At 32.9% G+C, this 26669-nt stretch overlaps 2 protein-coding genes across 3 annotated transcripts; one reads left to right on the top strand and one right to left on the bottom strand.

The window, feature by feature from the left end:
- Positions 1 to 11464: 11464 nt before the first annotated feature.
- On the bottom strand, positions 11465 to 18013 carry LOC113727093 (peptidyl-prolyl cis-trans isomerase FKBP42-like). 2 transcript variants are annotated; one of them, XM_027251077.2, is made up of 8 exons: positions 17791 to 18013; positions 17606 to 17719; positions 16060 to 16248; positions 14095 to 14184; positions 13066 to 13250; positions 12845 to 12967; positions 12595 to 12747; positions 11465 to 12086 (listed from the first exon to the last, which is right to left on the bottom strand). In XM_027251077.2, exons 2-8 carry the CDS (start codon positions 17646 to 17648, stop codon positions 11760 to 11762), a joined length of 1110 nt encoding a protein of 369 aa, XP_027106878.1. In that variant the 5' UTR covers positions 17649 to 17719; positions 17791 to 18013; the 3' UTR covers positions 11465 to 11759. The 2 variants fall into 2 exon arrangements, with proteins under 2 accessions (XP_027106878.1, XP_071931706.1); XM_072075605.1 differs by lacking the exon at positions 17791 to 18013 and having other exon boundaries at positions 16014 to 16248; positions 17606 to 17714.
- A 2585-nt stretch (positions 18014 to 20598) lies between these two features.
- Positions 20599 to 24648, top strand: LOC113724186 (cation/H(+) antiporter 28-like). The gene is made up of 4 exons (XM_072076865.1): positions 20599 to 20805; positions 21470 to 22462; positions 22875 to 23465; positions 24037 to 24648. Exons 1-4 carry the CDS (start codon positions 20599 to 20601, stop codon positions 24646 to 24648), a joined length of 2403 nt encoding a protein of 800 aa, XP_071932966.1.
- Positions 24649 to 26669: the final 2021 nt, after the last annotated feature.

The following is a 26669-nucleotide window of genomic DNA, read 5'->3' as shown; positions in this document are numbered from 1 at the left end:
TTGAAAGCACCTCAAATGAGTTTGCAAATATAAGTTTAGACATTATGTTTGTTTCTGATATTCAAATCATTTGGTCTGTACAAAAAAAAATCTTAGAAAAGTTCAAAATTCTTAAATTTATAAAACTTTTCAAATTGACGATAAACACCTTACACTGAACGGAATAATTTTTTTAGCTTGAAGCACCTTAAACATACTCTTAAATAGTAATCTTTTGTACCTTAAGAATACCTAGTGACATATTTTTCCTCTTAAAACTATATGTTTTCACACTATTTGTCTTTATTTTCAACCTTTTAGTGATATATATTCGCATTTGAAAAAATAGTAGGATAACACAAGGGCAATTTTGGTATGAAAAACATTTCCTCTCTCCAAATACGAGTTTCTTAATAATGTTATATAAAAGTTGAACTGAAGAGAGGTAGGTGAGATTTTTCAAAATTAAGAGATACCAAGTGATGTTGCTACAAACCACAAGGGAGGTTTTTTAAATTATCCCTTTATTTAGAGGATTTCATTCATCAAATACTATCAATTACTGGGATTGAATCGGACTATGATAAGGTTTTTTCAGTCTGGACTCTGTGTATTTACAGATGAATTTGGATATCTGGGATTGAGTTTTAAGTTTAATTTAGAAGAAAGTTGTTATGTTTATAATATTTTTTTTATCTTAGTTTTTATTTATGTTATTTTAGTGTAGTACATTATTTTTTTTCTTTTAGCGTAAGTGGAAGAACTCAAATTTGAAATTTCTTACTTACACTTCTTTTTCCGAACCACCCAATCTATCCCTCCCCCTATATTTTATGTATCAATCCTTACATCTCCTACTACTGGTGGAGTAATAGCCAATTTTGGTATGTTGGGTGATATCATTATTGCCGAATCTAACGCCTATATTGCATTTGCAGGTAAAAGAGTAATTGAACAAATATTGAATACAACAGTGCCTGAGGGTTCACAAGCCGTTGAATATTTATTCCATTCGACCTAATTGTACTGCATAATCTTTTAAAAAGCACTTTAATGAGTTATTTCAGTTCCATGCTTTTCATTCCTTCGAATCAAAATGAAACAGAGCACTAAGTTCAACAATTATTTGTTGTATTAAACGAGTAGTTAGTTTATTAGAATCAAAGGAAATAAGAATGGAATTTTTTTTTTGGTGACATAAGTTCAAATTGTAGAACAAATCAAAAGTTGTGGATAATTCTTTTTTACTTATATTTCTTATAGTATATTTGATTGTAATAAAAAATTAAAAGGTGTTACAATAATATTCTTGTAAAAAGAAAATCGATAGGTTATCTATTTAATATAAATTAAATTAAAAAAAAAAGAAATGGCCTATAAAATGTTAATTTTTTATGACTTTCATCCATTACATGAGTAAAGTATTAGCTCTTTATGAGTATTTTATTCTAAATCATTTAATTTATGTTAAATACATAAATATTTGTAATTGAAATTGAAAAAATGTTATATTAATATTTCTACGGAAGAAAAACTGATAGGTTTTGTATTTAACAAAAATTAAATATTTGAGAGTAAATACAAATCTGTATTTGAGAATAAATATTTGTGATAAAATAAATGTTTGAAAATAAAATTCATGTAAAGAGTTGGTACTTTAAATAGGCAATACGTATTTGCCTATAAACTACGCTCGTTAAAGTTTATTAATTGTTAATTAATTTGTCATACTTTGCCATTCATTGGACATGTGGCACAAATGACAAATCAGGTACAAAATTCTAATTACACTCTCTAAAATAATATTTTAATCATTTGGACTGAATTTGTAAAGGATTAGTAACCTCAGGGGAGGTCAGTGTAATTGTTCAAACCACAGGAGAGGTAAGTGTAAATGTCAGAAATCTCAGGGGAGGTTTCTGAAATTATTCCTAATGTTTAACACGGTGTAATTGCCAAGTAGAGGCCTTGGATCTGTCTTTTTTTTTTTTTTTGGGTTTCTTTGGGAGTTGTAGGGGGAAATTGTAGCCAAATGGTTTTTCTTTTTAAGTGCCTATATGCATTATTCAATAGTTCTAAATTTTTGGAACTAGTGTGGTACATTTTTTCAAAATGATTTTGTTCTAAAATAGGTTAAGAACCATACTCAGGAAAAAAAAAATTAAAAATTGAGTGGTTTTGGTGAATGCGGGTTATAACATTTGAGAAAAGAAGATGAAAGATGAACTTTAATTCTAAATCTTCTTCACAATGAACATTAGTTTGAGTTTAGAAGAAATTATCTTTAAATTTGGCTTTTGTTGTTAACACAATGCAAGCTTTTGGGGTTGAAAATTTCATCAACTTATTCAATAATTAAGGGAAAATGACCTGTTTCATCCCTCATATTTTATAAAAGTATTTTTTTCGTCCCTCACTTTTAAAATGAAGCAAATTTGTCCCTGACATTTAAAAATTAAAGCTATTACATCTCTAAATCTAATTTTCAATCTGAATCAAATATAAAAGGCCATTTTTTGTCTTGGAATAGTAGAGTTTTTTTTTTTTGGGTAAATCTTTTCATGCACTATTAGTATATCCGATTGCGAATCTAGATGTATATCATAAATATAAAATTTGATGTTTAAATTAAAATTAAAATGATATGACGGTACATAAAACTGTCAGTATATACAATGATAATGTAGGAAAGATTAATTTTTCTTTTTTATGTTATAATTTTTTATTTTTTATTTTTATTAAATTTCACATGAATATCAAGTTGAGTTAACCAAGTGATCTACCAATTACACCCCCAAAATTTGTAATCATGTTGATTGGTGATTCGATTTAGATTGAATTTGGGTTCAAGGATGTAATAATTTCAGTTTTCAAATGTCAAGGACAAAATTGCTTCGTTTTAAAAGTGAGGGACGAAAAGAATATTTTTGTGAGATGTGAAGGATGAAACCGATCATTTTCCTCATAATTAATTCAAAATAAACTTGATAAGATCTTGGTTCGCTAACTAATCATGTCAAACAAGCTATTCATGCTCAAATCGGGCTCAACTTGGTAAGTCTTAATTCGCTAACTAATTTTCTCAAACATGAATAACATGTAGTGTTTGTTGGTTTGAGCTTGACTCAATTAGTTTAAAATTTGAAATCTATAATTAAATAAATTCAACCAATCGAGTTCAATTGAATAAAATTTTGTTTATTTGAAACTTGATAAATAAACAACCTAAATTTAAACAGAAGTTCAAACTCATTAAAATGAATAAACAAGATTGAACACTAAGGTACCGAATTCATAAGCTCATTTATATCCCTTCTATTGTTCAAAATTATGGCTAAATATGATATGAGGTAACATGTGCATACCTCCAATGGAGGTAAACAGGTAGATATCAGCTTCAACTTTCGTTCATTTTGGACAGCGCAAGATATTTTATGACATAATTATCACATTTTTGGCATGTCAATATTCATTCCAAAATTCATATGTAACATGCGACAGTAGAAATTAATAAGACAATGAGAAAATTGCCATCCATTTTGTGATATGTTGTTGTAAGCATATGAAGATCCACCATGTATACTTGTCGTAACGAATCTTCTATCCTACTTCCTATTATTAGAAATTATAGTAAGTCTTGCATTATATATTAAAAAAAAAGGCAAGAATCTGAAAGCCCCAAAACATTAAGAAATTTGAGAACACAAAATTGTGCCTATCAAAGTGTAAAGTTGAGAAATTGATTCTAGCATTTAATAGCTTGATTCCCCCCTATTTAAGATGACATTTTGACACTATGAAGCACCTAGAAAACATACTATACTGTAAATGTTTTTTTTTTTTTTTGCATCATTTTTCTAAGATTTAGTAAGAAAAGTCGCAAGTAAAATCATGCATGAAGTTGGGAAGCTGTTAATGCCACATCCCATGTTTCAGTTCCACAGCCATTTCTTAAAATACCAAAATTATCCTTCTCAAGTCTAAATGCAATTTGGACTTGGAAGAGGTAATTTTGTGGGATTTTTTTTTTTTTAATATTGTATCTAAAACGCCAGTTCTGCCCTTGGCACGTAAAATTGCTACCTATGGCAGTCAAACAAATAAGAGAACATGTGAATTAGGCATGAATATGATAATTAATGGCAAAAATTGTGATAATAGAATACATTTGTTTCTTGAACTTTGGAGTCTAGCCCAAAAATTAGAAGTTATAGTTCAACCCCAAGAAATATTGAAAACTAAGGAGAAGAGACTCTTAACATGTCAAAGACTTGCTAGAATGAGGTGACAGATCATTAAAAAGAGAAGGAAGGATCCAAACTAATTTAATGTATATGAGGTAAAAAAAGTGATTGAAAAATATATTTACGTGAAACATAAAATCCAACAAGACGCATAAAAAGTTGACCGCATCTTGAGAAAAAGGCTAAAAAATTAAAAGTTAATTTTGTCTAAGTATAATGTCTCGTATTAAGGAAGCATTTTGTAGGATTACTTGTTAATGCCTGCCAAATCAAATCATATGTAAGATAGCTTTTGGATCATTTTGTGGCTAAAGATGTATTAATTGTAGAAATTTGGCAGTGGAAAAAAATTTTTTCTTTTCAAAAATGTGCATAGATAGATATATCTACTTTGAAATGAGAATGCTTTATGCTTTTTGTACCACACACTTCAGCACTCCACTATGCTATTACTAATGAAACATTGCGAATTCCTATATTTTCTTCTTCCCCCCCCCCCCCCCCCCCCCCCTAAAACAAGTATCTTGATAGTTTATGTCACAAGTGAAAAACATACTTGTAAGTCAAAGAGCTCAAAGTTGAATCATATATGAAAGCTGTGTAGCCTAAAATAGCCTTTATTTGTATTTAATCTAACATTTACGAGATTCCATAAAACAAATTTTATCTTCCAGTTTGGAGCAAGAATATCTTTTGTTTGATTTTCCTTCTCTTTATTCTCTAATCTAAAATTGAAGATACGTTGCCATCTCTTATACTCCAGATAGATTCAAAAGACCTTAACAAAGAAGTAGTTCAACAGCAGTAAAATTCAACCACTTGTCGTGGAGAAAGTTTTAAATTAGAAATTCTGAATTCAAATCTCTGATTTTTTTCATTTCCATTTTTTTAAAATCTCAATCCTCTCTTGTTAGAAAAAATTTATATTTTTCAAAAAAACCATTTGCAGAAAAATCAATAAATTCATGGTCCCGACCTGATTTGTGCACGCGTAAAGACTGTTTGTGTTTTCTTTTCATGAACGAGTAACTTTTTGAGGTTTCTACGCTACAGCCAATTCATCAATAAAGTTGGCCTGTGTATTCAAAATTTCCACCTCCATCCATGTTACCCTGTCTAATCATTGTTGGTATCATGGATGGAAATAAGCGATATTCATGGGAGCAGTATAGAAATTACTTTGACCATTTTTAGAAACGACTTGGCAGCAATGGCAAGGCAGGCAGAGCATGTGAAGTTTGATTTCGTTGAGTGGTCCGAATCCAAATGGCCAATAGGAGAAAAAGACGGTTTTGACTCTTTGAAATGTCTTGGACGCCTCATAATTGCTTTTCTGACGCTTGTTTTTTCTGACGTTTCATAATTGCTTTTTGCCTTTTCTTAAACAAATGACAGCACACATAAAACACCCGCTCCTGAGCTGGTGGCCACCATAAAGCCCTTGAGGCTTTGGGGTTGCCTCCTACTAAAATGTCGTTCTTATGACTCTGCTTAAATTCTTATGACTCTGCTTAAATTCAGACGGGTGTATAGTATATTCGTTTGATCTGGTAGTGATTCTATTCTCATCGATTTTTCGTAGGCTTAGTTGAGATTCTCTCTAATTAGAGTAGAAATAAGAGTAGGGATGACAATTGACAAAAAAAAAAAAAAAACAACACACATACACTTTTGAATCCTGTATCTCATAGTTGAAATTGAGAAAAAGAGAGATGAGAAATGAAAGAGGAATGACAACACAGATACACTTTTGAATCCTGTGTTTCACATTTGAAATTGAAAAAAGAAAGATGAGAGATGATGCGGCCCTGTTTGGATTGCCATTTTCTGTCAGAAAATTGTGTCATTTTTCGTGATCGCATTTTCCTATTACCTTTTCTCCTCACATACATCAAATCGCTACAGTAATTTTTCATGAAAAATTACGAAAAATGCAATCCAAACGGAGACTTCTGTGCTAGTAATGCACTTTTGTATAGAAATGAGGCCTTTGTTCTAAAGTCTAATAAGGTTTCTATGATCAATACAAATATTAGTTATAGTTTTCGACAAAAAAAAAAAAATTGAAGGGTAATAAAAATGGAAAAAGCCATTTTACTTTGGATGAAGAAGAACTAATTGGATTATATAAGAAGTTAGGAAGAAAAAAAAGTCTCGGAACAAAATGGTATAGTATAACATCTTATGGATTTTAGCTACACAATAGATTTTAGACTTGTGACGTAGTGGCCAATTACCTTTAACAAGTTGATAATTTGGGCTCCGTTTTGATTAACTGTTTTTTGGGACGCCTTTTGAACTATTTTATTCTAATAATCAATTTGTTTGGATTGTAAGTTATTTGAGATATTTTTACTGTAGCACTTTTTGTGATGTGATGTATGTGAGATAAAAAGGTAATTGGGAAGGTAAAAAGGTGTGTTGGAAATTGTAATGATGATGTAAGCAAATATATTTGGGGAAATAAAGACCAATCCAAACAAACTCATTAATATATATTTTTAAAAATATTTTACTCTAGTAATATACATGAAAAATTTTTATTCTAAATATTTTTAATAGTGTTTTTTGTGATGTTTTTGAGAATATATTTTAAAATATTTTTAGAATTTAAAATTCTGATAGAGTATTTTTATAAATTCAAAAAACTTCACTATTCACTATCACCCATCACCCCACCAGCCCTCCCTCTTTCCCAGCCCTGTCCCGGACCCCCCTCTTCCTCCTTTATGGTCGCAACGGGTCCTAATTAGAGGGGCTTGCAAAGGAGGGGGTGAGGAGGTGGGAGAAAGAGGGAAGAGGAAGAAAGGGAAGCCATAATGGGAGGGAAAGAGTGAGAAGGAAAAAGGAGAAGGGAGGAGAGAGGAGGGGGAGGAAGAGGAAGATGGTGGAGCGAGGAGGGGCAAGGGCTGTGATGTATGGTGGTGGTAGGTGATTGGTAGATGATGGGTAAAAGAAAAAGAGGGAATAGGGTTATATATATATAAATATATATATATTTTTAAAAAATAATTAGAGGTGTATTTGAATGTGTTTGGTGATGGGTGTTTTTCTTCTTAGATTTGAACAATTTGTAGGCCCCGAGCCACTGAATATCCATTTGGATTTTGGAGCATTGGTTTGGTACTTTGGTTCTCATTGGTACCATTTAGGGCATTGTGCGCGTAATGCTGTGACAGGTAACAAATTCCAGTTGGCCAACGTTGGTTTGTTTGGATAGAGTATTATTTGAAATATTATTTAGAATAATTACTATAAAATTTTTTATGATGTGATGTATATGAGATAAAAAGGTGGTCGGGAATATAAAAAAGTGGGTTGGAAGATGTATTTATGATGCAAGTAAAATATTATTTGAGATAAATTTACTATCCAAACAAAAAACTTGGAATGAATTGCTCTTCTCCGTTAACTCTAAATATTACATATTATCACGTCATTAACTTTTAAATAGGTCAAAAATGAAATTATTTTTTGCATGACCAAAATATCCTAACTAATTGTTCAACATATATAATAATAAATGACCATTTTTCAATCACTGCTAAGTTTATTTGAACACAATTATAGTACATATGTGACCACAATATAGCTTAAAGGTAAAAGAAGTTCGAGTTGAGCTCACAAAAAAAAAAAAAGAATATCTGGTTTAAAAGTGTTTATTTTGAATGCTCGTCATTCTTATTTTAAACATATTAAAATTATGTAGCACAAATTCGCACTTTGTGGGCTTGTGAGAATTTTGAGAGAGTAGCAAGGTAAGCAAAAACTATAAGGGCCAATTGTATGATAATTTAAAGGAAGAAAGAGAAGCGAAGCAAAATTAGCATAGAAAATTTGAGAATTTTTTCAATTTTTGGCCCTACAACCTATTTATTCAATGCTTTGATATTAATTCATCTGCAAAAATTATTTTTTTTTATTGTGACTTTAATGTGGTTTTCATTTTTTTTCCTTTTTTCACCAATAAGGGTTGGTGTAGTATTTTCCATACAACAATTATCATGGACATTAAAGTCATTTTATCAATCTTTTTGCAGGATAGCTTATCAAATATTTTTTGATAAATATAAGTTTGGGTGGATTATAATTTGGTCACCACCATAGGTCAGTGCACGTCTTTAGGATTATAGATCGCTTACAAAAATTCTTACAAATCACCCATCAATATAACTCTCACATTAATACTGAGATTCAAACACATACACTTTTTGTGAGAAAATGATTCATTCTGAGATAACTTTTATTGGTGAGGATAGCTTATCAATGACATTTGACTGATCTCCTTTTGGAGCAAAGTGTATACATTCAGAATTCAATGAGAAGTGTTACTAGGGTTAAGTTTAGGGGGGTAAAGCATAATTGACCTTATCTTGTATTTTGGGCCTAAAAACAAAGTGAAGTTGTTATCTTTTTTTTTTTTTTTAAAATTTTGCTTTCTTAAATTTTTTATTTACAACATTTATTATCCTTATTTATTAAGTATTTGTCATTTGACATCTACATATAAAATGTCTATGACATACGGTAAAGAACAAACATCCATTCATGTTATTCATAAAAGTTTGCCAAAATTTGGAAGTTTATGACCAAACTAAGTCGAGATATTCATTTTTATACTCATTTAATTGTTATACTTGCATAATTTTATAAAAGAACCCTAGGGACATGATAATCATGAAGTGCCATATATATATATATATATATATATATATATATATATATATATATATATTAGATGTTTTACTCATCTGAGATATTTTCTTGGATTTCAATCTGATTTTCTTGGAGTCAACTTCATTACTCAAGTATTTGATTTTCATTTCAAACTTATTTACAAATCTACAATCCATTCCTATAAATTTTTTGTACTGTGTGAATATTATTATGTTTACTTAATAAAAAATGATGTATATTATGCTTATTTTGTGAAAACGAAAGAGAACATGAATGAAAACAGGAGAGCCATTCAAACATGATCTACATTTGATTGTAGTCAAAAAGCACAAGACAAGGCATGAATTGCCTACTCTCAATATGAGATATTTTGTGCAATTATCTTGATGGTGATACTCACTCTTATCTAGACTCTGCACAATAGCCAAAACTCCAAACAAAACAACTGAGATTTCTTCAAAACCACATCCTTCTTCATTTGTGTCAACAACCACTCCAGAAAGACTTCAAAATCTTGATGCCTTTTTCCCCACTATGGCTGCACTTTTCATTGGTCATTACTTCCACAGCAAAAGCGGTTTGATACAACAACTCCAACCCAAGAATGATCCAAGAATTCCCATCTCAGTTTCCTGCCAGAACAGAGAATCCATCGATCCAATAAGTTCAGACGAAAAGCAGGAAAAGAAGGAGAAGAAGATAGTCTTTCCCCAGCTTTGTCTGAGTCTGCAAAAGCTTGGAAAGGGATTGAGAGATAATTTGAGTCCAAAGCAGAAGGGTGATTGGAAAGACTTGACATTGATGAGTTTATCATTTGCTGTATATGTTTATATATCTCAGAAGCTTGTTTGTGCTTACTGTGCCTGGGTGTCCATGGTGCAACAACCTTGGTAGAAGAAAAATCCTTCATGGATCTCGTCTTTTGATTTGTATATCCTCTCCTACTATAAACGGGTTTTATCATACTTCTGTTCAATTTCTTTTCCTCGTTAGAAGAGGGTTTTGTAGAACTTCTGTGTAGAGTGAGAGATAATAGAATGGTTTCCAGTTTTCCACTTGAATTACAAGTAAATCATTTGTAAATAATTCAATTCCACATATGTTTCATAGGTTCATAAGAAGAATTTGACGGTAGATCACAGATTGATCTAGAAGCAATAGCACGATATTTAGAACTCATTGTGTACTTAATTGACAAATAAGAGCAACATTTATCTACATCATTGGGTACTAAGCTTAGGTAAGAGGTTACATGCACGGTTCAAAGTCCCGATCCTGGCTCAGACCATTTCACATCGATTTCGACATATCGATCGCGATCTTGGCGAAATGCAAATTTTAAAATATTTAATATTCTAAAAATTGTGAATAATATACAAAAAATATGCTAAACAAAATAAATAAAAAATTAACTCGATTTTAGTTGAATTCGAATTAACTCAGGACGACTCGGTGTGATTTGACCGTTCTATCTGTCTCAGAGATTTTTTGGCGATCCATGTATCTCGTAGTCATCTCGTCCCGGTATCGGAACGGAGAGCTCCGTTCCACTGATGACTTTCCCGAATCGTCTCGGACTCGGCCGACTCTGTGAACCATACTTACATGAGCCTGTGAGAATCATCCGCACCATAAACAAGTATCATTACAGGCTTCTGTATAAATTTAAGATGCAGTACATAGGCGACAAAACTGAAGGAAACAGATCATACAGGTAAACGGCATTATAAGATTTTATTATTCTTGGGCAGAGGTTGGGGGTTTTGGAAATTCAGGAAGTACGGGCAATTCCTGCATGGTGTCACTCCAAGCATCTGGGACGCTAGTGATTTTAAAAACTCAAGCCTCAGGACATTTGGAAGTTCAAACTGACAAGGCAATATAATCTCCCCAGGTCTATAAAGCATCTTCTCAGTAGGAAGACACCAGAACAAAAGCACTATAGGAAACATACATGAAAAGTTAGTTGATTATTTCAGTAACAACAAACAGTACATAGGAAATGTCATGCTGAATCTGCCTTAACCATAACCATTCAAAACTTTTCCATCAATGCTTACCACACAGCCATCATATGCCCACACGAGCAACTGAAATATCAAGTGACAAATTTCCTGTGGAATAAATCAGGTTATAAAGTGATATGTAGCACGGTACTTTGAACACAAATTTGAAACCTGAGAAGACCATGAGGAACTTCCAGAAACAAGATGCTCCAGGAGCTGAACCTCATATCAAGAACGTTAATTTCAATAATATTTTCTCCTTGCCGTACTGCATTTCTTCAACTCCCTTCTGTCGCTATGCATCTTCTCCGTCCTGTTTCCTCCATTCTACTCATTATATGCATATTTAAGTTGTATGCAAATTTCAAATTTTGTGTCCACGAGCTTTGGAAAAAGTACTTAAATCTCTAGATCAAGCAACTTGTCAAGTACTTGTGGTGAGAGATGATAGAGAACAATCCACAAGTACTTTGCTACAAACTCAGGTAGCGAAAATCTCTAGATGATAGAGAACAAGTTTGCAAAGTAGGTGCACAGGTAGCGAAAAGTCTCACCAGATACAGTGCCAAAGCACAAACCCATTGAAAGGTAATAGTAGCTAAAAGCAACAACCTCCAAAGATACAACTATTACAAACTCAAAAACATTTTTCTAGTTAGCTTGATCAAAGTTTTCCGTCATTAACATGCCCATAAAGACATGAAATGAACCAAAAACATTGACTCCACAAACAGAATTCAATGTTACCAATATGTAGGCTATGGGTATTGCAATGCATGAAGAAGTCAATTGACCACTAACAGATTTAATTGACTTCATAAACAAGAAAATTCAACATGCTCCAAAGATCAATTCAGTCAATCTTGTGCCTCTCACGCCTGAAAAGGTGACAGAATATTGAAACAAGCCAATGCCAGATTATAACCAACCAATTACTTTGATTTGGTTGGGCCTCTGGCCTTGGTCCAAATAATCCTTTATATAGCTCCTTTTGTTTCTGGTAAACAGCCTTGTCATGTTCAGCAAGCAAGCGTAACTCTTTTGCAATTGCTTTATCTTCAGGGGCAAATTTACGTGCCTTTTGGAAATCTTCTCGAGCTGCATCTGTCTGCCCAAGTTCTGCTCTAGCTTTCCCTCGTCTGAACAATGCTTTGACATTATTTTCATCCTCAGACAACACCTGAAGATCAAATTTTGATCCAGCAATTTATCATGGAACATCCAATCTTTTGTCAATACAAATTTTCAAATGCAGTTAATTACAATAATATAGTAGTTCCAGAATAGAAAAAATGACAGAAATGACATCACAATATACATATCTACATCAGTACAATGATGTATTCAAGTACACAAAAAATAAGAAGAGCAAAAGGTTCATATGTATGTGGATACGAGAGAGAGAGAGGGAGAGGCTACACTTTAGAGCCAGAATAAACAAATGGCAGCAATATAAAAAACAGAATAATGTAAAGAATAGCACAAGCAGATCAGTTGGCATATAAAAATGCAAGTGCCAACAGCAGCTTAAAAAATGAAACTCCAGATAGGTATGCATGTGATTGCACCCAAGAAAGGAGAAAAAGAGAACAGGAAAACTCTTCACAAAGGGAATATCAAATTGCAAAGACAATGAGGACAGGAACAATCTCTACAGGAATAGCAAATTTCAGAAACTGCATACATACAATGCTGCAATGCATGATGGCTTCATCAAAGCGCTTGAGCTTTATCAGAGATGCTGCCATGTTAAGGTGGCAGGGATTCTTTACTGCCAAAGCCATGTCTCGGTACTTACCAAACAATTGAAACATAAAGTCATCTCCCATATATGCTATTGCCTGAGACATACAAAGGATATCAAAACATGTTAAATACAAGTTTGACTATCAATAGAACTAATTAGTCATCAGAAAAGCTCCAAAAAGAGTGTGTTACCATTTCATACTGTTGCATAGCCTCTGCCAATTTATCTTCTTTAAACAAATCATTTCCATCCATCTTTCTTCTGTCTGCAGCACCGATTCTTTCCTCTACAGTCATATCACTACGAGCTTTTCCCTTTTTAAATAGTTACATAGGTTACCAAGTCCAGATAAATTGTTCAAGCACAACAAAAAGAGAAGAAACATTCTTCACAAAGCAGCATAAGAACTTACTTCTTTAGTTTCATCAAAGCCAATTAGCTCAACTTCATATATAATATCTGCCATGGGTGGAACATTTGGAAAAGAAAAGTTTCCTTGTTTCCCATACCCTAGTTCCCAACCAACATGTAACAGAGAACGTTCACCACATTTCATGCTGGCAACACCGACAGCCAGGCCCGTCATTTCTTTTTTCTCTGGAAGCAAAGAGGAAGGAACATTTGCGTCATACCAAGCACTAACTGAACTTGGAAAATTCAAAACCATCTGATGATTAGGGTGTACGGTCATGCCAAAACATCAGAGTCAATTTATCATCATCTGTAGGAATAATGATGAACAGTCATGATATATCTCTCTCTTGCAGAAGTTTTTGGGAGAAAAGGAGATTGGAGCAGCACTTTAGCATTTAGACATAAACTAACTCTTAAAAACAGATAATCACAGTATAACTGCTGTTTTGAAGTGGATCTGTTCACAGGCACAATAATGCCATATTATGTGTAAGGGAGGACAAAATGTTTTTTCCATCCTCTCAATGGTAGGTAGGCTACCCAATGACATCATGGCAAGGAACATTATGCCAACGTCACACTACCTATATCTAGAAAGACTCCAGCACACTTATGTTAGCACCAAAGCTAAGGCTCTATACAAGAGTGCCTCGAATCATTGAGAGAAGATAGACCACAGAATGTTGTAAGGACAGTCAAACCCCGACTTCTTGGGAGTACTTAGAGCTCCTTACACTTACCCACAGTTGGTGGACAAAATCACTTAAGACTGAGTGAGTTCTTCAACTAGATTCATCAAGAAATGAGTTCTTCAATTAGATTATTCAAGAAATATTCTTGTTATTTGAATTTCTCCACCAACTAAAGAATAGATCAGGGAAATGAACAAGAATAATGATAACTGAAGCATATTATCAAAAAATTACATAGAACGTGGAGGTATAAAATTGCTTCAACAAAATAAAAGGATTGTAGGAGAAGAAAGATCAAACAAAACCCACTCTTGAAAGGTAAAATTAGACAATACCTTTACCCAAAATCAACTCAAGAGGTTGTTGCTCTTGCCATGTATCTTCAAACTTGTGCGTAGTGCTTTCAGTCCATGCCCTGTAGTGCACTGCCAGCAAAATGGAGTTACTCTACTTTTTGAATATGATGACTAAATTATATTAAGCTTACTCTGCTGCCATTTGGTCAAAACTTTATGAGGCTACAAATTTAGCACCAATGAAGAACATGAACATGTTAAGAGCTAAGATCACAGTTCAACTACAAGTTCTGAAGGCAAATAACTGATACCACCAACAAGAATTTATTGGAGCAATGAAGTCATACTCCATCTAATTTCTATAAAAAATTAAAAAAAAAACTCTACTGTTCAATTCATTAGCAAACAAACAAGAAGGTAACGAGATACTGAACTCTGAAGGTCCAAAACATAGTAAGGAGTTAAACCATGACATATAACAAAGTAAGTAGAATTTGTAATTAAAAAAAAAAAAGAAGAAGAAGTAGAAACTTGGTTAAATTTCGACTTTTGATGAAGAAACTCTATGTCCTAGTTCATTAAATTTTCCATCAATTCTTTTTAACTTCTTATTTTCTAATTGATAAAAAATTTAATTGAATAAACTATCAGCCAGTAGTTTGTTATACATGAATAGTCACATCTGCCAAAAAATTCAATCTCAACAGACTGAATTGAACTACCCCTGAATATGGGAATAATTTCTAGAAGGAAAATCCTTTATTCTCATGCATTATAATTTATTAAAAATTTTATAACATCAGCCCCATTTGGATTGCTATTTTTTTGAGTTTTGCAGAAAAATATACCATAGTGATTTGATGTATGTGAGGTAAAAAGGAGACTGAGAAATCTGTTCACGAAATACGTAAAAATTTTTCTATGAAAAATCACCATCCAAACAAGGCCGTGAACTGCAAAGGTCTTCATTGCTCTTATTATCATGAGTAACATGTCATTATCATAACAATGGAAAAGGGTAAGCCCAAAATAGAAGGCGTGACAGCTGCAGAGGCCACATTGCCCTTAGCATTGAATTCTTGCAGCAGTAGACTTGGCTTTCTTCCATACTAAGAACTTAATCTGCAGGAAGCGCAGGAATTGCCTTGTGCGCTATAAAAGTTTAAGCTTTGTCATGAACAACTAACTAAAAATTTAAGAATCTTTTCATCATCATCTGCAAGTCTAACTTTGTGCGAATGAAGTCTAACTTTGTGTGCATGATAAACAAGCAAAAAACAATTGCTTTATAATCAGAAGAGTTAGCATATTTATGAAGCCTTCTCCTGCTTATTGCCCCAAGATCATCAACAAAAATTTTTTCTATGTGAATGAAGCAACCAAAAGTTGAATCATCAACAAAAGCATCTAATAGTGTATGCACAACTGTTCATGGTTTGAACAATTAATGCAGTACTATCAATCAAGCTAGTTCAAACAGTCTTATCTTAGTCTTCAATTAAAAACCAGCAATTTATGCTTAGTGTGGTAAAATATCATTCAACTTGCATGTCACTTTTTTTAATTTTTTTTTATGCACAAGTATTTCACCTGGACTTGGTCATTTACAGCAAAAGAGAAGCATGTTTTGTGCAAATAATACCATTGAAAAGATTTTCAAAGAATCTTCCCAAAACCATCTGCAACTGCTTTATCAACTAATATTAGTTAGAATTAATTCTTTGGCAAGCTTGATCTTGATTGCTACATCTTCTGCAATTTAATAAAGTTCAATCTTGTACTAATTAGGAAGAGAGTACTCAGACTGTATTTGGTGAAACTCCAACCTTTCATCAATTCAATGCTAGAAGAATAATGGGATATCACAAACCGCTTGATGACTTGCAAAAGATCATTTGACTTCGCTTTCTCAAAATGGATATGTAAAATGAAAGCAGAAGATTCCAAAGTTCAATCACCTGAAACGCAAGCCAAAAACTCTGAAGATTCACAGTGCAGACTTACAGAAGCATGTTGAGTATTTCGATGGCTTCTGGCCATGACCTTCCTTGATAATTTGCTTTGTGACTTTTTCTTGGAGTACTTCCACTTCGGAATCAACCCTGGGAGGACCACTACCATCTTGAGGAGGGTCTCCATGAACAACACTAGATCCTTCAGTCACAATTTCACTCCCAGTCTCTGCCTCTGCATCTGCAATCAATACCTTGTCAGTGCAAGAAACTTGTCCTCCAAAGGAATACAAATTTGTTCTTTGAATTAGAGAAATCCATGAAAGGATGTTTTTGCATTTCAACCAGCAAACTAAGTTAGGAAAACACATGCAGGGAGGACATTGATGTACCTGAGATTTTGTATTATTTCAATACAACAAAGAAAAATGATTGCACCTGTATCAGTTCTTATCCACGATTCAGAAAATTCTACCACTTCTCAGTAATAATTAAACATATCCTAAAAACATAACTTATAAAATCCCAAAACAGCAGAATTTCCTCTGGAAAGATCATGAAGGTCTAACTTCACAATTTTCTAGATATGAGAACTTTAAATCATTAAAGATCAGTGGAATTGAAAATTCTATATTCTTACTAGATTAGCAAAGAGAACACAGGCCATTAACAGAAATTCATCAAAGGTGAATACACATGACATTGCATGTTTGTTGCAGTATACCAACTAAAACTACAAACTCAAGAAAGTTATTCTTTTACGGAAGTTTTTTCCATGCAGTTCCCATATACAGTACATTTAACTAGTTTTCAAGGGATTACATTTAGTCCTGGTATTAAATTAGATGAAAAAAGAGAAAATGAAGAAGAAACTCTATTTCTGTCATATACCCATGTCAATAGATTCCCATTTTGAACAAAATGGAGTTAGAAGTCCAGGAGGGACATTTGTGGACCAATTTTGTCCATATTCAGGAGTTTTACTCGATTGCTGTAGATTATGCAAAAAGCTAATTCATCAGAATCAGCAAAGCAACTATTGGGTAGATTCTCAATTTTAGCTTCTACCCATTGAAAAATCTAAATGCAGGCAAAAAAGCAACTGCAAAAATCGAAAGAAACTGATTTTTGAAAATCAGGTGACACAGACCAATGAAAATGCCCCTCAATCAGGTGCCTTGATTTTCGCATAAGCCTAGCTCTATTTTCAGTTAATCCATTTGATCTGACTTAACCTCATTACGGGTCAAATGAATTGTGGAAACCAGTTCACTTGTCTTAGGATGCTTCAGCGGCTAATCATCATCAGTTACAGTTACAGTAATAACAGCAGGTTACGAGTCAAAACTTGATCATCTAACATAATGATTTTCTAAGAAAAGACCATTGCAACTTCCAGATAGTCAGACAGTAATGGCACATATTACAAAGTTCATCACTATTTTTTCAATGCAGTTGCATAGTAAAATTTCCCGCGTAGAACAAACAGTTTCATTCCATAAATGATCAAGCGGAAAGAATTGATTTATGCATACTGAAAACAGTTTAGAAAAAGAACCATTCTTGAAAACCAAATGAAAATCCCAAATGATACATACCAGTTGACTGGCTCTGCTGCTGCTGCTCTTCCACTTCCACCATTTTTCCAATAAATTAGCTTTTCAAAGTAATAAAGCAAAACCCACAATAACCAAATCGGGTACTTGAGCTCCCTGCCAAATTCAAGCCAAATTTGTAAGAAAAAGCAATATGGATTTGAGGGTTGCCAGGGATTGATCCTCACCAGTTGATGGGGCTGTTCTTGATTAACCTTGTCGAGGAGGAGGAGTAGTTGATGTTTGCTAGGCCTAGACAGGTAAATTTGGCAAGTTTGCCCGGCTGCCGGCAGGCCGGCGGCGGAGGATTCTGGGGGAACGGTGGCCTAGCAACGGAGATGGATGGTGAGTTGTTGACTGTTGCTGATTTTTGCTGTAAGTTGTCTAGTGCTTCTCGCAATAATGAAGTGCGACGTGCGGCAATTTAAAGAGGAAAAAAAAAAACAAAAACACACTTTTTTTTTTGAAAAGTGCCTTTGAATAGCATGTTTTTTTTTCAACCATAAATTAATATTTTTATGCACTTTTGTATTATACATGCCACATTATATAAGGTACTACAATAATTATTTATTAAAAAAAATCAAATTCATAAATATTAAAAAGGGTTAATTACATCTACCTTCTCTGTTTTTTTGATTAAATTATGAATAGATCTTTCGACTTGTGAAATATAACAGTTGTTTTCTTTTGATTTTGTATTTTTATAACATATAATCTTCTTCTTCTATTAGTAAATTAACGACTGTTAGTTCCGATCACTTTAAAAAATAGTCTAAAAAACCAATATAGCCCTTATAGATGAACAAAAGATTAGCAACAAACCAAAAGATGGGAAAAAAGAAAAAAAAAAAAGAAAGAAAAATGATAAGAGATTGAAAGGAGAAAAGCCATGAGATTGCGTAATTCAAATTCACTTAAACATGACACTGAGGCAAAAAATGCCTCCAAACGCATATAATGGATGCAAGCACACAAATGTAGGGTAGCAATGGCACAAGGCTGGGTTTGCCTAGTTGGGACGGCTGTGAATAGCAAGATGTAGACTCCAATTCATGGTTGAAGAGCCAGCACCATAAAATTAGGAGCCCAATTTCAGTGAGTTTTGGCTAATTCTTGACTTGTATTAGCGGCGGATTTTTTTACTGTAGTCCTTTTTTTTTTTTTTTTAAAAACGATAAGATTGTATTGCTTGAGATAAAAATATTTATAAAATGAGCAAAGGCTCGATACTTTCATTGTGCCATTAAGCACAGTAATTTCTACTGTAGTCAATAACTGAATTTGTCTTTGTTTATTGATATTGTGGCCCCATAAATTCTTTGAAAATAACAAAGGAATGCAAATTCAAACAAATTTAGAGCTTGTGGATTAGAATATGAAGTTAAAGAATAACGGATTTCATAGCCCATGGTGGGATTGGCAAAACTGGTGTTTAGGGTATTTTGGGGAATAGAGATTGGTGGCCAATTTGTTTACAGGATTTTGTTGGCCATTTCGTCTTTAGCTTTCGAAAATAGAGCTTCTTTGATTTATCTTTTTTTTTTTACTTATACTGTTAAATCTTTTGTTAAATTTAAAAGGGCTATTTTTGTCCATACAAGTAAAAGTTTAACACCATCCAATATTGGTTAAGTCAAAAGGGGTAATTGTCATTTTTCAAAGGGATGCAATAATTATTTGGTCAAACCACAAAGGCGCTAGAGCCTAGATATAATTAACCCTATTAAAAAGGGCAAATGAGAGAGAGAGAGAGAGAGAGAGAGGTGACTTCTAGCATTGAGGTGCTTAGCATATGACATATTTAATTGAGATAAATTTGTTTAAAAAAAAACTATCACAAAAGGAAAAAAGCCAAAAAAGTTTAGACTGATGAGCAAGTTCTTTTCTTTTTGTACACCTTGAGTAAATAAATACTTTATTCTTCTCAATTTTTTTAGTAGGGACATGATGGGATTTTTAAGAAGCGGAGAGAAGAAATAGAAGTTATATAATTTTTGAATTTCATTTTTAATCACTAGACTAATGCCTTTTTTGCAAATAAATATATTGTTGGGTCTTGAGGAAAGATAAAGATGAACATGCAGAAGTATTAAATTAAGTCCCTGCACGATAGTTGATGTGATCAAATATTTGACATGATTATAAAGTAGTGCAATTGTATTAATTGCTAAGAAATAAAAATATCTTTATGGTGAAAAAGGATTGTACAATTAAAAGAAGGATTCAGTTCAGAGAAGAATAGGAAATTTCGCTTGATAATAGTGAAACGTGTTTGTTTGGATAGAGTATTATTTGAAATATTATTTGAAATAATTACTGTAACATTTTTTGTGATGTGATGTATGTGAGACAAAAATGTTATTGAAAATATAAAAAGATAGGTTGGAAATGTGTTTATGATGCAAGCAAAATATTATTTGAGATGTTTGTACTTTGTGACAAATTTCAACGAGTTAGTTTAGGTTATCATCTCTTTAGTATAAAATTATAAATTTCATGTGTCTCTTTAAACATATCGTTACTCGTATAACATTCACTAAAAAAAACCCTTTTTAGCTAATTAATCTAATATAATTAATAACTTAATAGAAGAGCTGAAATATGAAATAATATGTCAGCTTAGTCCTAGTACAAACAAACTAGTAAATGTAAAAAAATAATGAAACAACCACATAACCACCCAAGGCCATGTAGTTAACTTATGGCTGAGACTTGGAGCTGAACAAACAACCTCCGTTTCTTTAGGCCATCTTACGTCCAATTCATTTAGGTACAACTAGATTCGTCTTCCTCGTTCTCTTCTTCTCTCTGTAAACTAGTTACACCATCTTTATCGAATATCTTTATATTCATATAGACTTGATGTTATAATCTAGTGAAGATGAAGTGTTAAATTCATCCCTTCTTTTTTTTTTCTTCTTAGGATTGATCTTTTTGGGAAATATAAAAGAATTTTCATACAATATTTTTGAAGTGAATTGAGATCCCTAAACATGGATAGTAACAATGAAAGCACAGGCTACAATAATATTCACTTGATGCCTATTAACTTGATGCCTGGGGATTGCAAGTCAGCTGGAATGACCGTGGCACGCATTGCAGGTTACATGCTAGGTTTCTTCTTCATTGTATTCTTATGCAACTTCCTACACATTCTCTTGCGGCCTCTCTCGCAACCTCGGCTCATCTCTGAGTGCATTGTAAATCTTTCTATCTCTCTCTCTTTCTCTCTTTCCCTCCCTCCCTCCTATACAAATTATTGCATTATGTGTTTTTAGGAAAGACAAATGTTTGTATTTAGTTTCTGTTTGTTCAATATATTTAATTTTTGTGAGGAGATGCCATGCAATAGGGGATAAAATTGCCACAAGACTAAATTGGCCTGAGAAATATACCCACTATAGCAACCTAAACAAAGATGTTTTTTTTTTAGGGCACTTGTTCATTGGTTCTTTAATTTAGATAATTCACTCTTGAGCTTTGAAGTTTCAACTTAATTTAAGTAGTTAGAGAACTATAGAATTCAATTTTTTTTAACTTTAATTTAAATAATTCCCTCTTGAGCATTGAAGTTTCAAGTAATTAGAGAACAATAAAATTTTATCTTCAAAAGCACATGGTTGATGATTTTTGTCAACTAAAAGAGTTGTTAATACACTATTTTATCGAAAAAAGGAATGAAAATACTGAGCTAGGAAAATAATCTTTCTTGTAATTCATAATGCTTTGACATGAAATAGACAAATGAAGTCAAACAGTTTACATACACAAGGAAAAAAAATGTGCTAAATTAATCACATAACTCAAATTTTGTGCTTGATTTGATATACTTGTACAACACTGACAGAATTTCTTGAAATGCAGGTAGGATTTTTTCTGAGCAACCTACCATTTGTACGTCCACAGATAGATAAGTTGATCGTACAAGCCCTGGATTTTGTAGTTGATTTTGGCATGATTTGCCACATGTTTGTTGTAGGATTAGAAATAGATCCACTTATATTCTCTCAAATACCACTTCGTGAGGCAAAAGTGGCTTCCTCTGCAGTTCTTACAACATTTGTTTTAGCTTCTTTACTCACTCCGTTTATAAAATTTCCTGAAAGCCCAAATTATATATTCAATTTCTGCCTTGCTACCATTCTCTCTGGTACTGCCTCTCCTTTACTTACTCGCTTAATAACTGATCTCAAGATTGGCAAATCAGATATTGGGCGATTTGTGGTTTCTGCTGGAGTACATTCTGACTTGATATCTACTATTCTCATTTCTTTTGGGTACATTTTCTTTGATCCTTACAACAGTTTCAGCAGTCGAAAGTCATTGGCTATTCTCTCTATGATTTGTACGTTAACCATCCAGATAATATTAGCAGCCAAGTTGACACCCGTATTCATGAATTGGGTAAATCATGAAAATCCGGAAGGGAAACCAATGAAAGGCTCACATTTAGTCCTCTCCATTGCATATATTGTCATAATCTCTGGGTTTTCACCTAACTTTGGAGGCTATAATAAGGTGTTGAGCGCATTCATAGCTGGGGTCTTCATGCCACGAGATGGAAGGATAGCAAGGATGATTATTGGAAAAGTTAACTATTTTATTACCACCATCTTCAATCCACTTTTCTTCTTTTGGGTAGGATTACAAATTGACTTTTCCAGATCTCGAGCTAGCCACTTAGATACTTGGGGAAAGTTTTTTTCCCTTTACCTGCTTTCTACTGTTGGGAAGGTTCTTGGATCATTAGTGTCTGGAGTCATCTTGGGATTCCATTGGCCAGAATCAGTTGCTATAGGTTTGCTTCTCAACATCAAGGGCCGTTTCCAAGTGTACTTGGCTCTAACTGCATGGAGCGTAAGTATTTACTTTAAATTTTAGTTCTTTCTTTCTTTTTTACCCCTCCAATGCTATCCTTATCTTTGTATGTATAAAAATAGCTTTTTGTCTAGTGGTTGCATCTTAATTGAAGTTTAGGCATTGCCCTTGAAAAGCCAACAGAAAGGAAAAACACTATACCTTTAAGAATTAATTGTATATTTACTAACCGTGTTGTGTACATTATTACGGTTGAATGCATAAACACGTATACAAAAGTTGAATTTCATATTAGTTGCCATGCATTTGTTATGTATAAAAAGAATAATCCTATTTGAGTAAAATATTTTTAACATGCAGATAAGCAAAAATAAAAAATAAAAAGTTACTGCTATATAATGCAAAGTAAAATGTCTAAACAAATGGATTTCCTTGTCATGATCAAATGCAGATTAACCTCACAAGTATTTCCACAAGCATAGCGATGGTATTTTCAGCTTTACTTACGGTCGTCTATGCCCCCTTGATTGTAGCAAAAATAATTGAACGCGCACGAAAGCGATCTCCAACACAGCGAATGGCACTTCAATGGCTCCAACCCACGAATGAGCTTCGAATCTTACTTTGCCTTCGTGGGAGTCAAAATGTCATGTCTGCTATAAATTTCATGGAGATTTCTCGAGGGCCAGCCGATCCTGGTATAGTGGTTTATATCACTGACATGGTTGAGCTAACTGAAAAAGTTGCAGCTACACTTACTCATGGTCAAGGAGCAGATGCTATAACTGTAACCGATCCTGAAGTTAGAGAGATGAGAGAGCAAATTACTAATGCCGTTGATGCTTATTTGAGCGAAGATAAGGATGGCATTAGTCATCGACGAATGCTTGCACTTTCAACCATCAACAATATGCATCAAGATGTGTGTATTTTGGCTGAAGACCTCCATATTTCCCTCATTGTGTTACCATTCCATAAGCATCTAGAGGCAGATGGGAGGCTCAACGCAGGTCATTCGGGATTTCGACATGTGAATCGTAAGGTACATAAGATACATACTTTGTTTTGATCTTCTTTTTTTTTTTTTATTTATGTGAAATTGGGACTAATCGTTTACATGACAACATGCAGTGGTCTAATAAAAAAAATTTGTTAGGGAATTTTCTTGGGATAGCTAATGAAACCATTGAACTTTATTTGCAGGTGTAAAGTAATTACATTTTATAGACAACTTGAGATTAATGTTTTGAAAGGCGACTATGGGACAAGCCTAGCTCCAAATGTCCTAGAACAATTAAATGGAATATAAGTGTTATTGGTTATTTGTTTGGAAGCATGGGGGCGAACACCCACATGTTTAGGTATTGGGCGTTAGGGCATTTAGGGCCTTTGTCATCATCCGCCATTTTAGATAGTTGTTTCATAAAGGATGTAAAAGTCTCTAATCTTGTAAACTATTGAATGCTATAAAATGATCACCACATAGAATTCTATTTGGAACACTTTAGTCCTTAAAACTATTTTTTAGTCCCTGAAAAAGATCACCATATGCAAGGCCCTAAATCCTAACCTATTCTTTCTGTCAACCATACATTTTAATTCAATATCTATAGGTGCTTCGGAACTCCCCATGCTCGGTGGCAATACTAGTAGATCGCGGTCTCGGATCAACAACAATTTCCAGATCAACTACGTCTCTTGCCGCAGCAGTCATCTTTATTGGAGGCAAAGATGACCGTGAAGCACTTGCTTTTGCTGGTCGTGTGGCTCGACATCCAGGAGTGAAGCTAACTGTAATCCGTTTTTTGTTAGAGGTCAGTGGAGATAGTGTTTCATCAAAAATCAGCAGAGCAAAGGCCAACAGCACTGAGCATCAAGAAGAAATGAAGGTAGATGATGAGTGTTTTGCAGAATTCTATGACAGGCATGTGGCAGGAGGTCGTGTAGCCTATATGGAAAAGTACCTTATAAATTCTGGACAAACTTTTTCGACACTAAGATCATTTGAAGGACAATATGACTTGTTCATTGTAGGGCGAGGTGGTAGAGTAAATTCTGTTTTGACAGTTGGGATGAATGATTGGGAAGAGTGTCCAGAATTAGGTCCAATTGGAGACATTCTTTCAGCTCCTGACTTTTCAATCTCAGCTTCTGTTCTAATAATTCAACAGCACAGTCTTAAAAGTGAATTGGATGGCCTCCATGAGGAATTCTCAGTCATGTGAAAAATCAAAATTACATTGGTAAGTACGTTAGGGGGATTTAAGGACTAAGATTATTACCTTTTTTTGGTAGAAAGAAGTTTAGGTGGACTCGATTCTGAATATCACTACGAGTCAGGGTAATGCCCCTAGGACCAGGGGTCTTTTACAAGATTTTTACTCATTGTCTCGCCAATATTTCCCTCATTTAGATAGAGGGATTTGAACACACGACTTCTTCTGAGAAAATGGTTTGTCTTTATCATCTGAGCTAACTTGTGCTGGCCACTAAGATTATTTACTTGATTAGTGCCTATTGAATCTATTTTGGAGTGGAACTACAAATTGAGGGTAACATATGTTAGAATGTTGTCATGTTACTTAACTATAATTCATGTAATTATTCCAAAAACCATTAATTACTAAAATAGGAAACTATGTACATTGCAATACATGCACACAAAAAAGGGATAGATTATGCATGCATGTAACTACTTACAATTATGAGCATTTTTTGTGCCAAATTGAACATTCTCAAATATGATTTATTGGATTTCTCTTATGTGAGTTTTACTGAATAATCTTAGGAAAGGAATTTTAGAATAAGCAATTTAGTGTTAACAAAACTGTTGATGAGATCTAATTGAACAAAGATTAATGAGTAAGAAATAACTATTAAACATTTAGAAATTAGGTTTTTAAACATGTTATTCTCTAAGTGTAATAATTATATGTGGCTACCATCCCAATTTAAAAACATGCTTAATTGGAATATTTGACTATTGAATATCCTATTACATTGATATGAGATGTTCAAGATACCCTAATTTTTATGATATGCACAATACTTTAAATAAAGTGCATATTGATTTTATGTGACTTTCCTAACTAGATTATGGTTTTGAATTCAGAAATTATTTTGAAGAAAAGCCAACTAACGAATAAAGTGTGCAGTAAAACCTTTATAAATTAACTTGATAAATTAATAATTTTAATTAAATAATAATTTTTTTGGGGTCCTATCTTGGACTAATGAGTTAAATTAATAATTTTGATATAATAATAAGATAAGAATTTTTTTTTCAAAATCCTTACGTATTTTTTGATCCCATTCATATCATAAATTAATAATTCACTAAAGTTGCATACTATATTTTTATAAATTATGAGTATATTATTGTATGTTTTTTCTTGAATTTAAATCTACTTGAATCTCATCCCTAATTTTTCTTTTTGTATCTAAAAGTTCTAGACTTGAATTCTCATATTGCAAGAAATTATAAAGAGTTATTGATGCTTTGAGTGCTTCCTTCTACGTAACAGGCTCCAGAGATACTATGTCATCCTCAACTTCATCATTAGCAAGATTTTCAATGGTCCTAGTGACAATTTTTTCAAAACTTGAGACATTTGAACTTATATCAATTTCCCCCAAATAATCCAATAGGTAATTTACATCCATTCGATTACAGTAGTCCAAATCATTGATTATTGTCTTAAGTTCATTAATATTTCTTTATTTAAAGAATCATTTAAGTTTTCTAAGACCATTTCTTCAGCAGAATTTCAGTTGATTAAATGAGTGCTTTTTTTTTTTAAATTGTAAGTACATTTGTTAAATTAATAAATTATTAATTTATTGATTAATTAATCCCTCTTTAAATTAATAAAATTTGTATGGTCCCAACATTATTAATTTATAAAAGTTTTACTATACTTCTTATGTGATAAGTGAATTAACGGTGAATAGGCAAAAGATAACATGATTTAGATATACAAGAAAATAGCAACCAAAACATAATAACATATTACATAAAAATATATGGACTCAATTTCTAAGTTTAAAATTTTAGAATAAGAAAACAAAACAAAACCAAATTATTCAAATAATAAAGTTTATTAAATAATAGTTAACATAACTTGCAAGTAAAAACAAAATATACATTGATTCCAAATCCTAATAAAATATCATAAAAAATCTATTGAAACATGACTTATCATTATATGAATTGTTAATTTCCCAAGCCTATATAAGGAACCAATAT

The sequence above is a fragment of the Coffea arabica genome, chromosome 2c, assembly GCF_036785885.1.
Source record: "Coffea arabica cultivar ET-39 chromosome 2c, Coffea Arabica ET-39 HiFi, whole genome shotgun sequence".
Classification (NCBI taxonomy): Eukaryota; Viridiplantae; Streptophyta; class Magnoliopsida; order Gentianales; family Rubiaceae; genus Coffea; species Coffea arabica.
This window is presented reverse-complemented; position numbering and strand designations above follow the sequence as displayed.